The 20,377-nt window shown below is 36.4% G+C and overlaps 1 protein-coding gene across 5 annotated transcripts in view; it reads right to left on the reverse strand.

Moving 5' to 3' along the window:
* The window catches only part of MYO1D (myosin ID), a 284,752-nt gene that overhangs the window by 184,157 nt on the left and 80,218 nt on the right, over positions 1-20,377 (reverse strand). For all 5 annotated transcript variants that reach the window (XM_016152543.2, XM_036223793.1, XM_016152542.2 and 2 more), the window contains exons 5-12: positions 19,348-19,401; positions 17,559-17,654; positions 14,001-14,117; positions 12,111-12,314; positions 9,083-9,228; positions 8,891-9,005; positions 4,567-4,737; positions 965-1,035 (exon numbers count right to left, since the gene is read on the reverse strand). In XM_016152543.2, coding sequence (XP_016008029.2) covers positions 965-1,035; positions 4,567-4,737; positions 8,891-9,005; positions 9,083-9,228; positions 12,111-12,314; positions 14,001-14,117; positions 17,559-17,654; positions 19,348-19,401 — 974 coding nt within the window. The remainder of the gene's footprint in view (positions 1-964; positions 1,036-4,566; positions 4,738-8,890; positions 9,006-9,082; positions 9,229-12,110; positions 12,315-14,000; positions 14,118-17,558; positions 17,655-19,347; positions 19,402-20,377) is intronic.

Raw genomic sequence — 20,377 nt, forward strand, 5'->3', positions numbered from 1 at the left:
TTATTATAATCAGAAAATGTGGCTTGTGCGAATTTTACTTTTCAAAGAATATTTGAAGAACAATCTTGTTTTTGCTCGTGGTGTTACCCACTGCTTTCGGTTCATCACGTACAGTGTTGACTCCCACCTCTGGGCCTGTACGCCCACTGTTTCTTCTGCCTGGAACGCCCTCTCTTCTCCCTCTTCTCTTCCTAATTCTTTCCCTGGCTAAGCCTCTTTTACTTTTATTTTATTTTGGTTTTTAAGAGAAAATATTTTATTTTTTAACATTTATTTTGTATTAGTTTCAGGCATACAGTACAATGGCTAGACATTTATATAATTCATAAAGTGATCCCTCGATTACTCTAGCACCCATGTGGCGCTACACGCAGCCATTACAATAATATTGACGATATTCCCTGTGCTCTACTCTATATCCCCATGGCTGTTTTGTAGCTACTAAATCGTAGCTCATCTCTTTTACTTTCAGAATGCAGCTTCGGTATCTCTTCCTCCACTCCTTGCTCTGGGTTAATTATTCCTCCTCAGTGTTTCCACAATGTCTCCTGCGTCTCTAGTTTACCAATTTCTGTTCCTCATTATAATGACATATCACATGTCTGCGTGTATTCTCCACTAAACTGTTAGCCTCTTCAGGTAAAGTCTCACTTTAATCTATGGTTCTAGCCCAGTTCTTAACATATTTCCACAGTTTACTTATCCATCAGCTGATCTGACTGACTGCCAACAATTCCAGGAACTGCGCATGGTCACATAGTGTGTACTTAACAAATGTTTGAAAAGCAGGGAATGAAGGAAGCTATGCCAACTTTTTTAAGTGAAAAGATTAAAATACAGTGGCATATAAAATGACCGAAAAATACAAATAAATAGGAAAACAATTTATGTTTTCCCTGGTTATATTTTCTGAAGTGAGGATGCATGCAAATCATCATGCTAGGTACCAAAATAAGATACTCACATTACATCACCTGCGTAATGTCGAATTCGAAAATCTCGATCAAACTCCAGAATTTTGTCCGAGGCACAGAGCTGAAAAATCAAGGAGATTCTTTTGAAAACAGACATTTTCACTGTCCTAAAAATATATTCCAACTGCTTATCAGATGATGATAATGTTATAAATCATGATATAATTACGAATGAAATTACAGTGTGTGGTGCTTGATTTAAATATTTTGCTTATGTGGTGAAGGCTGTGATCTTTCGCCAGAAATCCACACGGCTGTTCTTGCAGTTGAATATGGCCAAATGACCAAGTTCTGGACAATAGAAAGTGAGTGTAAGTGAGGTGAGGCTGTTCAAAGCCAAAGCTGGTAAGAAGCGGATGATCCTTCTTTGTAACTGCTTTTCTCCTCCCATTAGCTGGAAGCAGAGTAGGATAGTACCTGAGGAGTGAAAGAGCCAAGATCGAAGAAGTCTGGGTCCTTGAGAAACAGACTTCTATTGTCTCTGACACTTAAATCTTGGCTACTATCTTAATACAGCCCAGCCTACCCTGACTGATAAAGCTTCTTTCTCTTCCATGTTCCACTTAAGGAGGAACATATGGAGGGCTTGCTGTCCACTAGGTACATATATCTCATTGAATCCTCACAACTGATACTTAAAGTAAGTATTATGAGCTCTCTTTTGCAGACATGGACACTAAGGCTCAAAGAAATTAGGTAATTGGCCTGAAGTCACATAACTAGAAAGGGACAGCCTGGGAAGGATTCTTGGGACTGAATGCAATGTCTGTGCTGCTTATGTGCACGACGGCCTGGCTCACCTGTCTTTTGCTAAGCTGGGACCCCACTTCAGGTCTATCGTTTCATACAAGATCAACCTTCTGCAGTTCTTTCTCACTGAAGAGGAATACTTTACAGAAAGGCAGTTTTTATATAGCTCTGGTGCTCTCCACAACTTTCTGCAATTTGCCTTGTTATGGTAGCACCTAGATTTCTTTATCTTTCCTGTGAAGGATCACTTGTTAACCTGTAAGTTCTAAGGCAGATGTCTAAGAATTCGCAAAGCATCGAGTATGGTTATGTGCGAAATCCACTTAGATTGTAACGTTAGCTAACAAATAATCATAACTGGGATGATGGGTTCCATGCTGATAACATGATTGTTCAAAGAACAGTCTACTAACCCAAGGCAATAATTACAGAAAATTAGTCAGACTTCCAAGGCTCAAATCTTGGCTCTAATGTCTACTTGCTCTGCTTCCTTTAATAATCACTTATCTCAGAAAGTTGTTTTGAAGGTTAAATGAACTATGGAAATCAAAGTGTCTAACATACAAAAAATTCTCTAACATATTTCATTTCTCTTTCCTTCTCTCTCTCTTATTAACCACTCTTACAAAATCCTTGTATTTCTAAAACCCCTAAAGGAAAAGGAACCGAGAGATGTCTACACTAATTGAATATTCTTACATTTGGATACTGTGAAGTCTCAACTGATCTGAATGCAGAGGGTTTTCCCCTAAAAAAAAAAAATAATGCTATGTGTTTATCTTTTAACTTTATATGTTAACAATACTTTAAATAGTGATTTTATGGTGTATTGGATCATTTGCCTGCCTCCTAAAGATAACTTTAATGCATAAGAAACAATTTCGTGCCAAAATAAATAACTATTCCAAGCCAGAAACCTCTTATTTAACATGCCAATAACCAGCTTAATCAGTAACCAGTAGCCAATGATAAGACCTGGCTTAACATACAGAATAAGAGCATTACTTAACAGAAAGATTTATAGTGATGAAAATATCTGAACAGCTTGGTTATTTCATTTCTTTCCTTTGTTAGGCAAAAATCCCAGAAAAGAACACACTGAAATTTTCCATCTTAGTGCTTCTCTGGGGGATGATGCTGGAGGAAGGAGCCAACTGGTCTGAGAGTTGAGGAAACCTGGACTTCCACATTTAAAAAAAAAGAAAAGAAAAGAAAAGAAATCTCATCTCCACAGATTAATAACTCAACATTTCCTATTGAATTAGTAGCAACTGCTTAAAAGTACTATGTACAGTTGCTACCTTAAGAATAGATTATATTTTTAAAAATATGGTTGAAAATTTAATTCAGGTACAGAAATGGCCAAGGTGAAATATATCAAAATGAGGTGATTTCTCACATGAGAGTTACGGTTATTTACTTAAATGAGGTGGAGACTTGAATGTTTTAATTCAAATTTCAAGATTCCATAAGATTTATTTGGTACGATCGTAACCAATTCAATTCAAATTTGACAAACTCTAATTGTCTACCATCTGGTAGGCAAAATGCTAGATGAGTCTCCAAAACCTAGTAATTATAAAGGACATTTATAATCTATTCCTCAAAGACAGGACATTTGCCCATGTAATCACACCATCTCTAAAAGCATCTTTCTAAATTACTTAGGTTGCTTCTAACTTTGCTCACTGCTCTGTCCCTGGCACCCAGGATTGTACCTGGAAAATGAGTGGCACTTACTAAGTATTTGTGTTACAAATGGGGAATGACTGAAGAAATACCAGTCTAAGCAGAACTCTAATGTCAAAGATCAAACTGTAGAATCTGAAAGCTGATTTATAGCACATCTAAAAGTCAATCCTCACTAACAGACTAAGGCAAATATTTCAGAATAAACTGTCCTAAAATAAGTATCAGCCAGAAATCTATATCTTGATGATTTGTGCTTTATCTAGTTTAGTGTGGAACCTTACTGTTCAGATTACATAATTTCAAAGGTGACAGAGTTAGAGAATAGATTTATTCATGGTAAAAAATGGGAGTACGTCATAGATCTATATGCAATTATGGAGAAAGAGAAATGTTTGCCCCTTTCTTTATGGTAATGAAGGAACATGGGGCCTGTTTTTCCTTTAGCTTATGGTTGCCAGACTAGCCTATCTATTTGTAGAGAACACTTGGGGATGATGACAAATATTAATGGCATGCGATATGCAAGGCACAGTACCAAGGCCTGATAACTGCAATTGCCACCGATTACTCAGAAATGTGATCTGTTGATAACATTTTTAGAATGTGAAAAATGCGGAGTTAAAAGGATACTCATGCATTTAAGTAAATGAGTTTCCTGGTAACAGAATTACAGCTAGATTTTCTCTGTTTTCAAGAAAGTCACAGAGTCTGAAGAACTATGGGAATGCACACATACCACACTTTATAACTGGGGATTACAGTAAAAAGTCAAGGACAAAAGCTATTTTTCAATGTCAGAATTATCAGATGCAGGAGCAAAATTGTGGCACATGAACGAGGACTCTAACTATTGGTTATAAATGACATCATGCTTTTTAAAGAATCTCGTTCATTTTTCCTGTTTCTAGCAAATTGAGTAGTCTGGAGCTCCCTCTCCTGGATATTATGATTTTTATCAATTCTGTCACCTTATAAACCCAAAGAGGCAGAATTTATCCACAGCAATAAATCATTTAATGGATGTTTATTGCCCGTCTTAGTTGAGTGGGCCACTCTTGTATCCCAACATATGAAGTCATTTAATTTTGTCAAACAAATGAAGAAACTCTTACAGATCAAAATGAAAAAAAGTTCTCATTAAACATATTACCTTCCGGCTGGAAAAATGACCATGTTTGCCCAATTTACTGTTAAGTGCTTCAAGAAACATTTCATCAGTGACTTTGCCGACATTCATGCAGGCGTCATCTAGGATTGCAATGATCCCTTTGTGCTGCTGCTCCACAAGGTCCACGATGATCTGATTGTTGAAGTAATCAATCTGTAGGGCACGGAAAGGAAGCAATTCCAAATGGAACGGAGCCCAGGACCCGTAAGGCAACAATGACTCTATATGGACCAGGAGTTTAAGTAACGCTACCTTGATGGAAAACACGTGAACAACATCAATGAGGTCTAACACTAAAACGAGCACACATTCTGCCAGAGGTTTATATTTTTATTCTTTGTTGACTTTATAACATGAAACACTTTGTCTTAGACAAGCATAGTTCAAGGCAAAAGTTATAAAGTAGATAATGTTTCTCCCATCACTAACTCTGCTTGCCATTAACCACAAGACCCAGATAGTACCAGGTAAGTTACTATGAAAAACTTGCGCTTTTAATGATACGGGCCTGGACTATTATGCAAGAGAGCATCTCTTCCAGTTTCCCCAAAGTCAAAAAGCATATAAGGCTCTAATAGAGTTTTGATGTTTTTCAGGGTATATGAAAAAAATTTTAATTTTGAGATGTTAGTATTTATAAAAAACAAGAATAAGCTTTTCATTTACTTCCATGAGCTGAATAAAGTTATAAATAACTTCTGGCTTTTTAGCAACCTCAATATAAATAAGGTTTATACAAAAATCTTGTTCTGCACCTATTTATTCTGATATCCTGCAGCACACACATCACCATACACAGAAAGCACACAGTGGCCTGAATCAAGCAAGCTGTACATCATTTGGAGATGGGCAGCTTATTATTGTACATTTTAATCTTGTGTGTTGACGTGTCCCATCTAATTTAGGAGGTACCTAGACTCAGAGACGTCTCCATTAACTTCTGTAAGATCTACACATTCATAATAGACTATTACGGTGTCTCATGTAGTCCTGTTCCATGCTCCTTAAAATCAAGGAGTTGTGCCAGTTACTTGTCTGTGGCTTGAAGCTCCATTCCTAGTCTTCCAAGTTCTCTTCGGAATTCCACGGACTGAGAGTCTCAAACTGGTGGCTTTTACTTTCTTTTTTATATTTTCTGGGTTGTCTAAATCAGTGCTTCTTAACAGAATGTGATTTTGCCCACCAGGGGACATCTGGCAATGTCTGCTGACATTTTTGATGGTGATGACAACAGGAGTGTTACTGGCTTCCAGGGGGAACGGGACAGGGATGCTGCCAGACCTCCTACAATGCACAGGACAGGCTCAAAACAAAGATCTGCCTGGGCCGAGATGCCAGTAGTTCAGAGATGGAAAAGTCTTGATGCAAACATTTACTTTTATTAGGGGTGTTTATTATTGCATTTCTAATCAGGGAGAAAAGTTATTTCCATCTTTGGAAAATATATCCTTAAAATACTAAAAAAGCAGGAACTCTATATTAATTAATAACTGAAATCTTAGACTTTGGAATTAAAAGACTAAGTTTTTTTGTCCCAGCAACAAAAAAAGTAAGTTCTCTTAAAATTCAAATCATATAAACAAAAAGTGATTAATCTTTGCTGAAGTGTCCAATAACTTTTAGTTATTAAGTTAACATTGCTTCAAATATTGCTTAAAGTAGTGGCTTCCAACCAGTTTCTTCCAGCAACCTAGCGCTTCCAGGAGGTTTCTTAGGGTATACAGGTGGCAAAGAGAGGTGTGATGGGGTGGCTCCAGAGTACAGGGCTCTGGGCCTCTCATCCTCACTCCAAATCAAGCAGCTTTGTGCCTGAGAGTCAAGTTTCCAATAGCTAAAAATGACCTGGAAACTACAACACCAAAAGCTTTTAAAACGGAATCAATCAGACAACCAGACATATGAGCCTCCTAATGAAAGTTCACATACCACCTATTAAATAGGCTGGTAGAAAACCACTGATCCTGAAACCAGTTGAGATTCTAGGTCTAACAACCAAGGACATAACAAGAAACAAGAGACATACTAGAGGATACCTTGGGAATTCAAGTAACAAAATCCAGACTATAGGAAACTCTAGAGGAACAAATGTCTTGTTCACTTTAACAAAAGGTTGCAAGGAACAAAAGAGGGAGAGAGAGATGGTGAAGAAAATCTATAAATATGTGAGAGACCTATCAACCAATCACAATGTAGGAGCCTTATTTGGATCCAAATTCAAACAGACTGTAGAAACAAAGCAAAAAACTATAAGACAACTGAGGAAATGTGAAATGTGAACACCGGATATTTGATGATATTAAGGAATTAATGTTAATTTTTTAGGTGTGAAAATGGTCTTGTGGCTATAGTTTTTGTAAAAGTCTTTATCTTTTAGAGAAACAAACCGAAATATTTACAGATGAAATAAATCACATTATTATCACATCACAGTCTGAGATTTGCTTCAGAGTAATCTGGGGGTGGGTGGGTATGTACAATGACACAAGACTGGCAATCCACTGATAACTGTTAAAGCTGGGTGATGGGTACGTTGAGTTTATTACATTATAATCTCTGTTCTTACTTATATTTGTAATTTTCCATTAAAAAATGTTCAGAACTCTGGGGTTTTTAAAGGAAATACTTGCCCAGAATAGCAATTCTAATTTGGGGCGAGCTGGCATATGGTCAGTAACTGTTACCTTGGAGTTAGCCTCTGTTCCCTCTAGGACACATATTTCTTGGTTTATTTAGCTAAGAATTTTTGCATGTTTAGGGCTTTTGTTCCTTTTTCAGATGTCTGGAATAGCCCACTGCAATTGCTGACTTTTTTCATTATTAACTATGTCTGTGGAATTTGAAACTCTGATTGTTAAAGAATACTTTTGACCAGTATCTCTGAATCACATCTGAATAACAAGTTTTATGACTGAATTTGCTTTAAAAATTTAAGCCTCAGTTATAATTGTGTATTCTATTATGCAACAGATCCATTCTAAGAAAGCTGCATGTAAACTTAATTGAATTTAATTACATCTTAAATGTGCTATGAGAGTTCACTCCTTAAATCAAAATTATAAGTAATCGTATTATAAAGCAATAGCACACTCTGGCTTAAAATTTATACTGATATACGTGAACAAAATTGTTTTTGGTGTTCTAATGTTTAACACATGATGAAAGGCAAAGATGCATTTGAGTCAGGAAAGCTAGTAATTATACCGTTGTGTCCTTTTTCTGAATGAGAGGGAGACAGAAAGTAGGAAGGTGAGAAGGAATATAAAAGTAATCTAAATACAGCTTTCCAAGTAGTTGTTTCACTGCTATTACACTGAATATCAAAAAACGAATACTGATTTTATTTTTATTGTCTACACTATCTGGCAAGAAGATAAACACAGTTTTATAAACACTGAAACTTATTAAAACTCAGCAATCTGTCCTCGAAATTGTTTAGAAATACAAATTTACAATAATTACTAGGTCCCATTTTATCATAAGCAGATATTTGTTGTTATGCTTTATTAGCTGTGCTTTATTAGCTGTGATTTCTGGGTTTGTGCCCTGGACCAGTGAGATGTTCTGGCTATATATTACCAGACTAGTTTGATGGACAAATATTAACGTTCACAAAGAGCCATGAGAAGAGAGGCGATGACTGAAGTGTGACACACAGAAAAGGAAATGGAAAGACAAGTTAATATACTGTTTTCATGCAATGATTTCAGAGAACAGGAATAACGTTAACTGAAGACACTAACAGGTCATTCAGTTTACAATTAGAGAAAGGAGAAAAAAGGAAGAAAAGGAGGAAGGAGAAGAAACTAAAAGTGGAAGCCAAGTTCAGCCAATTTAAGGCCAGAGGTGCTTTAAATAACTTATTAATAATGCTAACCTCTTTTTTAAATTAAATTTATTGGGGGGTGATATTCACTAATAAGATTACATAAGTTTCAAGTGTACAATTCCGTAATACATCATCTATTTATTGCACTATGTGCTCACCACCTAAAGTCTAGTATCCTTCAGTCATCATGTATTGGACCGCTAAACTCTTAATAGACAGAAGTGAACCAGAAAATCCATAAATTGAAAACGTTAAGTTTACTGGTTATAATTCAGCATTTTCTGGGCACCACCAAGGAAGCCTATCAAATTAGAGAAATCCCCCTTGTGATCCTGGAAATGAGTTGTATTTACATATTCCAAAAAGGAATATGTTTCACATACCCAAGAAGATTTTTAAAAGTACTGAAAATGATAAGATTCAACAGTATCAATAATCTGTGAAACATTACGAAGACATTTTCCACAGAAGTCCACTCACGTGCTTCCAGGGGATCCCTTCCCGCTGGTACTCCTCTTGTTCTTGCTTGAGAACCAGCTGAATGAACAGCTGCTGCAGTTTCTCATTGCAGTAGTTGATGCAGAATTGCTCAAAGCTGCAAGAAAAGGAATAAATGAGGTTTGAACAAACAAAACGTAAACAACAGTGTTTAAAGTATCTTATTCTGTTTACCTGTTGTTGTCAAAGATTTCAAAGCCATAGATATCCAAAACACCAATAACAGTGTTTTTCCCATGGATCGTGGTGTCAAAGTTCTTGACCTCAATGATATCGTTGATGCGAGTCACGATCCAACAGAAAAGGCGCTCATATATTGCCTGTGCGGGAAACAACATCGTAAATTCTTGTCCATTGGGAATGAGTCCAGTTTAGATTTGTGCTACGTTTTAAATTCCTATCCTCCTCCTCCTCCCCATTTAGGATAACTGTTATTACCCAAAGCAGAACAATAAATAAAGAACTGCAGATTGTCTGTTACAAAAAACAACACAATGGATGCAAAACTACAGTAAATAGTTTGGATTTTTAAGATTATTATCAGTCACTCCACGTACTGTATTCCAACAACATCCCCAGGTTTGCTTCTGTGCCCACCTATCTCGATAATTTGTCTACTCCCTCACTTTGTTGTTAATCTCATCAACTATAAAAAGTGGGAACCCATGAGTTAACAACTACGTTCCACTAAAGCTCTATAGAATTGAAAAACATCAATATTGATTTATAATGATAAATAAAGATCTGAGCTGAAGGCAAGTTTGAAATTCCTTGAGAATCAAACACACATCCAATGCACAAGGATACACATGCTAAGTCTCACACAGATGAAGCTTCCATACACTAACACATCCTGATACGAACATGCTCTGCCGATGTCACATCTTTAGAAAGCCTTTCTTTAAGATCTCCCGCAGCCGCCCGTTCTTTACTGATACACATCTAGGCACATGGCTCCGTTCTTCACTTCCCCTTTACTCTTCAATCCAGTCCAGTCTCTGCTCAGCTTCCACTAGTCCACTGACACGGCTCATTAAGGACCCTGGGTCCCTCTGCAGAGACACTTTCTTATACCACTATGTGGATATCTTATTCAGATACTCAGCACCTCGCAACCTAGGGACCCACTCTCTTCTAGAAACCTTCTCCTCTCTGGGATTCATGATACCACACTTTCCTAACTTTCATTTATTTTATTTCACTGCCTGCTGCTTCTTGGTGACCTTTGGTAGGTCCTCCTCTACCTGACCTCTGAAAGCTGGAATTCCTCCTGTCCTGGTCCTCTTCTCTTCACTGACGAACACCTCCTAGGTTGTATCACCTAATATTAAGCAATAGTAATACAGCACTATTCACAAGTGCATTATCCTAATGCAGATCTTTCTTCTGAATTCCAGATTCCTATGCTTGACTGTCTACCCGATGACACTCATGGCCATCCCCAACATACGTCCGGTCAGGACTCTCAATTTTCCCACCCCCCAAACTGTTCCTACCCTACTTTTGACCATAAATAAATGGCCAGAGAAACTTAGAAATTCATTCATTCTTTCAATAAGTATTTGTTGAGTACTTCCTATGTGCAGTTTGTTGGAGATATAGTATTAAGGAAATACATGGTCTCAGTCCCTAAGGAGCTTAGGGAGTAAGGTGAGGAAAACCACACAGACACACACAACAAACAAATAAACAAACAAACAAACAAATAAATGTATGTGAGGTGAACGGGATCCGAGGAGACTTTAACCTGTTCAGTGTTCTGAGAGGCCAGAGAAGGCTTTTCTGAGAAAGTGGGCTGAGATCAGGATGAGTAAGAGTTAAACAGCCAAGAGGAGAGGGAAGAGCAATCCCCGCAGAGGAAACAGCACAGGCAGAGCCCCTGTGGCTGGAGGAAGAGAGGGATAAAGACAACTTGTAAGGCCTGAGAGAAGACTAATGTGCTGAAGTGAAGAAAGGAGGCAGGAACATGGCATAAGATGAGGCAGGAGAGGCAGGTCGGAGCCAGATCATGTTAAAGATTGTCCTTGATTCCATCGTTCCCTAGACAAGTAAGTCCTGTGGATTGCATTTTCTAAATACAGATAGTCTCAGCTCTTCTCCCCAATGCCACTGCTGCCATTCTAGTCTGAGCTGCCACTGTCTCTCTCCTGGATTATTGGAATATCCCTTTAATTGGTCTATTTGCTTCCACTCTTGCCCTACCCACCTTCCTTCTCACTGTGTACTCCATAAGATTATCTGTAGTGAGGCCAGCATTATCATTTTAAAAATTTAAACTTGATGTCATTTTCCCACCTTCAAATCTTCCACTCTCCATTGCACTTGGATAAATGTAAACTCTACCCTAGACTAAAAACCAAGCCTGAGATTTACAAGAGTAGAAATTGGGATAGACAGCAAACTAATCAACCAGCAAAAAGAAAATGTTAGACTTAAAAAAACAAAACATTTGCCACACAGAAATTAGACAAAGGGTTAAAGTTATTAGCTCTTATAAATTGACAATGAAAAGATAACAGCCCCAAAGAAATATGGACAAAGTATATATCTAGGCAATTCTCTGAACAGATTTAAATACCTTTTATGACAAGATACTCAAATAGACTAGGAATGAAAAATTAAAGTAACAATAAGACATTACTATATACCCCTTAAAAAGCAGTAAATTTAAAGTTTACAATCAGTGTGTGCTTTGACCTGGCAAGCTCATTCCTGGGAATCCACCCAACTGAAATAAAAGCACTAGTGTGTAGTGTTAGATGCACTGAGCCAATTTGCAGCATTGTTTGTAAGGGGAGGGGGAAGGGAACAAGGCGAATGACTCAGAAGGAAGACGGTTAATAAATTATGGAACCATCACCATACACGGACACACAGACACTAAACAGGATGGGTCAGAACTCCATCAGTGGACTTGAAGGGGACTTGCACAAAACCATGAGAGGGGCCCGTGCAAGTGAGGAGCCCTGAGAAGTAAGCATCATTGGCTCGCCAGTCAGTGGGCTTTGCTTTCTTCAGAACAGTGATGCTCACAGTCAGGGGGTTTTATTGAGACTGCAACGGCCAAAAACTAACATCACAGTTTTTAAAAGCCTTAACCTCCATTCAAGGAACATCTGAACACATCCTCACAGAAGTTCACTAAAACTGTGACTGAGATCAACACAAGGCCCAGAGAATATAATATAAGTTAAAACCCCACCTTAGCGAAGGCGTCTCTGCCGTAGCTAGCTTCCTGTTCTGTGTGCTGCTTGTCAATGATGTCACGCCCTGTAGCCACAGTCCGGTAAAGAAGGGCTTTCTCAACCATGTCCGTCTTGGTGGAGAGCAATTCTGCTATGATGGACACAACTTGGCCATTTTCAATAAGAGGTGTGTCACCGTCCACTACAAATTTTAAATTTCCCTATATCAAAAGTGGAAAAACAAGACACACCATTTCCAATGAGAATCTGAAACATTATGCCAGGAATTATTTGCCAATTTAAGATATAATTCAAAGTGACTTTGTAGCAACTATTTTCATCAGTACATTACATATCTCAACATAAAAAACCCTAGTGTTCCATCCATTTTTTCCCTCTTCTCCAGATACCCATCTATCTTTAATTTTCAGTTTATATTTTTTGATGGGTAGAAGTTTTATATTTGTACGCAGTTAAATCTACAAATCTTCTGCTTATGAATCTTTCTTTAGTGTCATACTTAAATCATTTGTATTGCAAAGATTTTATGGACATTTAATATTTTCTTCTAATACTTGTACAGTTTTTTCTTACATTTAAGCTTTTAATCTACCTAGAATTTATATTTGTTTGAGGTGTAAAGTAAGAATCTGACTTTATTTTTTCTGACGCTTAGGTGCTCCAATACCATTTATTGAATTGCTTAGCTTGTCCTCCATTTGAAATGTCAACTCCATAATATATTAAATTCCTCCAAGTTTTTGAGTCTATATTACACTCATTCAATAAGTAAAATAATTATTATTAACCATCTACCAAGTGTCCAGCACATCGTCTAATCTGTTGTTTAATTTGGTACTGAATTTTGCAACAAGTTTTAAGGTACTGTAGCTTTTACTGATATTTAAAATCTGGTAGAATTAGTCATGTCTCCTCTCCTCCCTTACCCCTACCCTAATAATACTTTTCTTTAATACATTTTATTTGATTTTCCTACATGTTTATTGTTCCAGGTGAATTCTAGAATCATTATGTTAACTGTTTGGATTCTGAAGGATATTGTTATACTATATTTATATGTATTTGCAAACTGGTTCAAAGAATGAGACAATTTGTAAAATTAAAGTTTTCCTAGTCAGAAACATTTATTTAAAATGTCATTTATATTGCTATATAATATTTTTATATAGGTCCTACATATTTCTGATTCACTTAAATTTTACTGCATTAAAGAGAAAGGTAATTTTTATTCCAGATTTGAATTTATGTTGTTACTTATCATAAGGTTACATGTTCATTATATTTTAAACATCTCTAATTACATAAACAGTAATGAAAGATATCTTACACATGGTTCTTCATACTTCTTCTGAGTTTGGTGTGGTTTAGTGGAAGATAACTGAACCATAAGTTGGCCAACTTGTTTTATTGTATTGGCTGCCATGAACTGGCTGGCTGTGTCTTTGAGCCAGTCATAACACCCCTTTATGGGCTCATTTCTCAATATGTTAAAAAAGAGACGATCAAAATTCCAGTTCTAATAATCTACGATTCCAATGTTTCAAATGCTATTAGAAATTTTTTTCTGGTCAAAAAATTTTAGTTTATACTGTTGGTAGTCACATCATTACTGAATTCTTTTATCTTTGAAATTAACTGGTTCTAAGTCTGACATATCAGTAAGAAAATTAACTAAAGCCAGTCTCAAAACCTATCATGGCTTGGAAAATCCCTCATAGTATTATAAAATTATAGAAAGAATTACTGATATAGGAATTTCTTCAAAATCTAAGAGAATTTATTTTACATAAATTACTTTTTAAATTTACAGGGAAAAAACAAAATAGTCTGAAACGACATCCTGTCTCCACAGGGAGGCAATAGATTCTCAGAGGCACCCTACTTACCAAGTGAAGAATAGTAGCCAAAATTTTATACACTGTCTGAATCTCCTCAGGTTTGAAGCCAATTACTTTCATGGCATCAGCTACTACTTTGAATTCTGCAGCATCATTGATAGAAGACTAGGAATGAAAATGAAACATTTTAAGGTATAGACATTTCATATGAGCATTAAAATTCAATAATTATGAGACTAAGTTCAAGTTTAGCCAAGGTTTTGATAATTTTGTAGTAAGTCCAGAGAGAATAAAAATGAGTTCCAAGGCAGAAACATCATTCAGCACACACAATGGCCGCTGCCATAACCCAAAATAAGCACGACATATTTTCTGGAACGTTCAGTGAGGCAGCAAGTCACGAGCTGGCTCAGAAAAGCTGATCGCCACTCTGTGATGAAGGAAGGAAACAGCATGGGATGTGAGATCACGAAGGGAAATGCTGACTGTAGGAGCCTGCAAGACACATGCCTGGCTACTGTTGCCTCTGATTTTTTTGTCCCAAAGTTAGTCTTGCATAGGCTGGAAACAACACTCCCTCTCTCATATGGTGAGGCTTTTTATTTCACAGGTGAGAGAAAGTAGGCTCCCAAAGCAAAGCAACCTGCCTCAATCATTCAGCAATCTAATAAATAATCTGGGACTATAACTTCACTTATCCTTTCTGCCCTGTGAGGGCACAGCAAGAAGGCACTATCTATGAACCAAGAAGGAGGCCTCACCAGACACCTCTAGGCACCTTAGTCTTGGACTTCTCAGCCTCCAGAACTTTGAGAAATCTACCTTTATTGTGTATAAGGCACCAGTTTATGGTATTTTTGTTGTAGCAGCCCAATTGAACTAAGACAGGATTCAAAGATAATCACCTGCCTTGAGGAGCTGTAGTGATCAGACTGTAAATACAAGTGTGGCAACAAAAATTCACAATGAAGCAATAGTAACTGCCTATCTTAGAAGTTTTCCCAAAGCAGCAGCTCCAGAGGGCCTGACTGATCATTTCCTTGGTGACTTTCTCGCCTGCTGAGGAAGGGCACAGGAAGGAGTCCTCTCTGCCCGATGAGCACATGTTCCTCCAGTGTTCGGGACACAAACAGGCAACCTCTTCTACTTACTAGTTCTTTAATCTTGGGCAAGACACTGAATCTTACTGAGTCTCAATTTCCTTGTGGGGAAAATGGGCATAATAATATATCTCTTACAGGATTGTTATGAGAATTGAATGACAATTTATATAAAGCACCTCCTTAATTCTTAGCCTATAAAAGGCATGTGACAAGTATTAGATATTACTATTATTATAAGTTGCAAATGTGCCAAAACTACAAAACTAGACAGAAAAATCTAAATGTTCTACTGTGGGAAACTGTTGGCTGCTTACCCAACAGCCATTCCCCACACCCCATTTCTTTCTTGCTGACAGAGCCTGATTTGCTCACCTGTCCCCAAGCGCATGTGTCCTTCAGGATTGGTGCCCCCAGCTTCAGGAGGTGACTCTTCATTGATCTAAACTAATCACAGTGATCTTCTTTCCATCACCAAGTGATCAGTCAGCCATGGTCATGTGATGCCATGCTGGTTAATAAGACATGAGGTTTCCCTAACTTATAAAGGGACCTAAGTCAGAAACATATCCTCTGCCCGAGACTCCTGGAACTGCTGCTGCCATTTTGGGACCATGAGGAAAGTCAGCCTACTGAGACAAGCTAAATCCAGCGAGCATGGCAGAGTTGTAAGTTGGAGAAACAAACAACACCTGGGTTCCTAGCAACATAGTTAAGGAACCGACTTAACCAACTCTGGAATTGCTCCATTGAGGGCTCTTTGTTATGTGAGATAATTACGTTCTTTCTTGTTTTTAGAGACTTTTAATTGAGTCTTATCTTACCTGAAATCCAAAATATCTAGACTGTACATGATTTCTATAATTTAGGTTAGTTAGGTAAAATGATGACAGAGTACAATACTTTATAGTTATTGAAATCATTCAATTAATTTACATATGTTAACATAGGAAGATATTAATAATTATAAGAGGGGTTCATTTAATCAAGATTTAGTGTATGATATCATCTATAAATATATACACATAAATCGTTATCAATAATTATCTCTGGATGGTAAGCTTTAGTGTATTTTGTTTCCTTTTGGTTAATCTTTATTTTAGATTTAGACTATGATCATGTAATGCTTCTTTTGTTTTTATTAGAGAAGAAGAAAAGGGGGGAAGGAATAAGAATGGAAAACTTTGACAAAAAGGGAAACTAAGCTATATTTAGCTTATAGTGAAGGCTGTATGTTCACTTATTACTTGTTTTCTATGGGGGATCTACATGACCTGGCCGAAAGTAATTTGGTCAATAAGACAATTTGATAAAAAGGAATATTTCCAGTCATTGACTTTTTAAGTATTAATTTTATAATCATTTACACCCCTTTAGTACCTCTGGCCTACTCTCAGAAGGCTAGAGTGCTGCCCTCGAGTGTTTTGTTTGTTTTCAATTAATTTTCGGCCAACCCTCTAGCTCTCAGATGATTGTAAAAGTAAAAGAAATGCAACTGAAATGTCAAACAATGGAAAATTAACCGTAAAACCCTAAATATAATTTATTTAAATGCATGGCAATAATAATACAGGTAAACCAGTAATGCAGGCATAATTAGCTTAAGATGAACAATAAAAATTTAAAAATAAAAAGAACATCTTAGATCCTTTCCTTTTATAAATTCTTTTATTTTTCCCTCAACAACAGTATATTTTTAATTACACAAGAAATTTAAAAGATGGAAAAGCAGAAGAACACAAATATCTGTAATGTCATCCATTTAAAATAAACAAAACTTTGGTCTTTTCCCTCTATATGTCTTATTTTATGTATTTATACACGGTACCTTTCCCTCAACAAAATAAGATGATACTGTAATTACTGTTTTATAACCTACAATCAACAAACTACACTATTATTAGTATTAGCTGAAAAATAGCAGGAAACTGATCAGAAATAAAAGAGCAAAAAGTATCTGCATATGTGTGTGCAAGTGCTCACATGCAAGGGAAGGGAAAAAAAGGAAAAACCTGAAAGCTGATCGAAGTGCTCCAAGGGTGAGACAACTATTTCTAGGATACATCAAAATCAATATCTCAAAAAACAGTGAATGGAGAACTCTGACAGTCATTTCAGCCAATATGCTTTTAAATTTTCTTTTGTCTTAACAACTTGCCTTTGGCAAAATCATATGGTGCCTTCTTTTGAGGCAGATTTCCTGGTTATATCAATATTTTATAGTATCACAATAAAAGGAACAGGATTAAAAATTAGAAGAAACCTCAAGATCATAAGAGAGAAACTTCTTTCCTGTTGGATGGTGATAAAATATAGTAATGGGCTATTAAGCAAAGTTGTTGAGTCAACGATGTATTGAATCTCTGCCCTTGAGAATTTTAATAATAGAATAAAAGAGTCATTCATTTGCCCAAAGGCAACAGGCTTTTTTTTAGTTAATCATTTAATGTTCTCTCTGATTCTGTCTGATCCTATAGCTGAGCAATCTCAAACAGGAAACTCTCACCTTTAATTGAGCTCCTACATGGATATAGTTGTAGGATGAAAGGGATTTCTGGAGATGAAGAGAACGTAGTGTCTGTTCTGAACCTCCTTGGAGTAGCTGAAAAATAATTTAAAATAAATTGGCAAAACACATACTGAACCAAATATACCAGATAGTCTAACAGAGGCAACCTAGCTTTTATTCATTTTCTGGGCTTAATTCACTTAGATTCTCTTGTTTCTGGTTTTGAAGATTTTTTTTTTTTTTTTTTTTTTTTTTTTTACCTTTAAGGCAAATGACTTCTTTCAATAGTTATCAGTCATGGAGAATGTTATACAGCCATGAAAAAAGTTGCTTAAAAAGTCTTAGGGCTTTCACAACAGAGCTGGCATAAAAAGTCCTTGCTTTTACTATGGTTGTTTGTAAAATAGGAAGCTCTTCTCTGTGCTAGTCACCTGCTTAGCAGCCTCATTATCCAGACAGGATAGAGTAGTGTTCCAGAATTCAGAAAAAAGTCAATACTGCCACAGAAGTAAGAGGTATCAGCAGACAGTCATATGCCAAGTCACACTGGAAAAAAATAGCTATGGCTTTTCCTCGTCAACCTCCGTATCTCATAAGAGGACAACTGGATAACCATGACTGTATTGTCGGACAAAGAAATTTTAACATTTTTGTTCATGTGGGGAAAACAGTGGAAAATGGAAAAAGGTTATAGGTTCTTGGAAATAAACAGAACTCTTTTATATTTGGTACAAAGTAGTTTATTGAAAACATGGCAAACTATCAACAAAAACATGATACAGGTAGCCCTTTTATATAGAACATACTTTGGAAAGCATTATGTTTAAATTCTCTATATTAAACTGTATGCTTTGCTTTACTTAAAAGGTGTAATGATCAGATTTTAAAAACTGATCTTTTAAACAAAACAGACTGGAACTTATATATACAAAGGAGTACTGTCTATTAAAGCAGTTCCCTATGGAAGAAACTGAGCTTGGTTGAATTGTGTTCAACTAGTATAGCCATGTTTCAATCATGTTCAGAGATAGTTTACATGTGAAAATCAATCTTGATTTGTAGTTTTATTTTATAAAAACCTAAGAAAGTATTGCTTAATTAGCTCACTCACTTTATTTAGTACTGGTTTATATTATGTTGGGCCTTAAAAACATCATAATAATGTATCAAACTTGTTCCCTGAGTAATAAGACTTGCCAACAGGAGGGCTATTTTAAAAGATTTGTCTTAGTCTCTAAAAGCATTCCCAAAAAAAGTTTTCAAAAAAATGTTTTCTAACCAAGCACAGCTTTGATGAGATAAGGAAGACAATTCTCTTGAATTCATAAATCCGGTTATTTTTTAAACTAATCATATTGCTTTCTAACCTCTATGAGCAAAATAAACTGAGTTTGCGTTACCATCTCTGGAAATCCAAATCAGGAAACGACAGCCTCAATTCAAAATAAAACAAAATTAATTTAACACATTCAGGATTTCCTATTTCAAAAATTTTACACATCGTTAAACTGTTATCTACATGACAGAAAAATGTAGGTGATGCTCACCCAAGGCAGTCATCGGGTTGGTTAACCACCTGCTAGCTCTTTCTAATAGTCATGCTCGTCAAATCTCTGAAGAAGCACGTGTGGGTAGAATATGTGTGTGTGTGCACACATGTGTACTGTGTCATGGGCCAATGGAAGCAAGGGAGGCACAGGACCGGGGAGAGCCTCAATATAAAAACATTCATTTCCTGTACAACTGAACAAATAATCAATTATCTGCCTACCAGCAGATTACTAACCTGATAGAAAGAATGAAAGCTTCTTTCTCCTGGCTGTTGCACAATCACTCGAGACTAAGAAAAAAACACATTAAAAATTTGAATCTGAGAATGTACCTTTAAAACAAAACAGAAGCTACTTTCTCAGTTAATCCTGTTATCGACAGTGCACTTAAATGTCCTAAAGACCCCATGGATAGTACCCACCTAAAATTAGGTTTCCTCTATACAATTTTCTGTGCAATTTATTTTGATAATACTTTTTACTGCTTAAAACAGAGCTATTTTGATTTTTTTTAACTTTGACCCTAAAGGTGGAATATTTTAGTGGGGAAGAAATTGGAAGAGGGGAGAATAGGGAGGACCGTTCAGTGAGGAATAGTTTCAACATTCCCTACCCCATTGTCTGCTGGCATTTCGAAGAGCAATGCCTTATAGCCCTTAATAAAATCAGTTGGGCAAGATAAGTCTATAGAGATGCCTGCCTTAGATACTTCCCAAAAAACTGCTATTAAAAGACTGCTCTTGAGAAAATGTGCATCCATTCACAGGGATCCTTTTGATTGAATATGCACGTAAAGTGAAACCATGAAACATTTTGGAAAAAAACACCGATAATACCTGGCATTTCCTATCCTTTTTTAATTGACTGATTAAAAACACTATCTCCTTAACAGTCTGACTTCAATTTAATAAAGAAAAATAGATTACACTACATCACACCATCGTAAAGGATGCTACAAACAGAAACTAAAAAAATCGAGATTTCAAATTATTTGAAATAAAACACATGGGAGTATCATATCAATATGTTACACACCTTAAATTTACAGAATGTTATATGTCAATTAAATCTCAAGTTAAAAAACGAGTTGTATGGGCATGACTGTTTGAAAAGAGTGTTATTTCAGGGAATGTACAGGATAGCTCTTCTTCATGCATAAAAAAAAATGTGGGAGGTAATGATGTGTAAAAAGGGTAGAACTGATTAGTCTTAGATTGGTTTTTGGTTAAACCTTACCCAAAGCTGGCACACAATCACTCCCACCTC

The sequence above is a fragment of the Rousettus aegyptiacus genome, unplaced genomic scaffold (genome assembly GCF_014176215.1).
Source record: "Rousettus aegyptiacus isolate mRouAeg1 unplaced genomic scaffold, mRouAeg1.p scaffold_m13_p_6, whole genome shotgun sequence".
NCBI classification, from domain to species: Eukaryota; Metazoa; Chordata; class Mammalia; order Chiroptera; family Pteropodidae; genus Rousettus; species Rousettus aegyptiacus.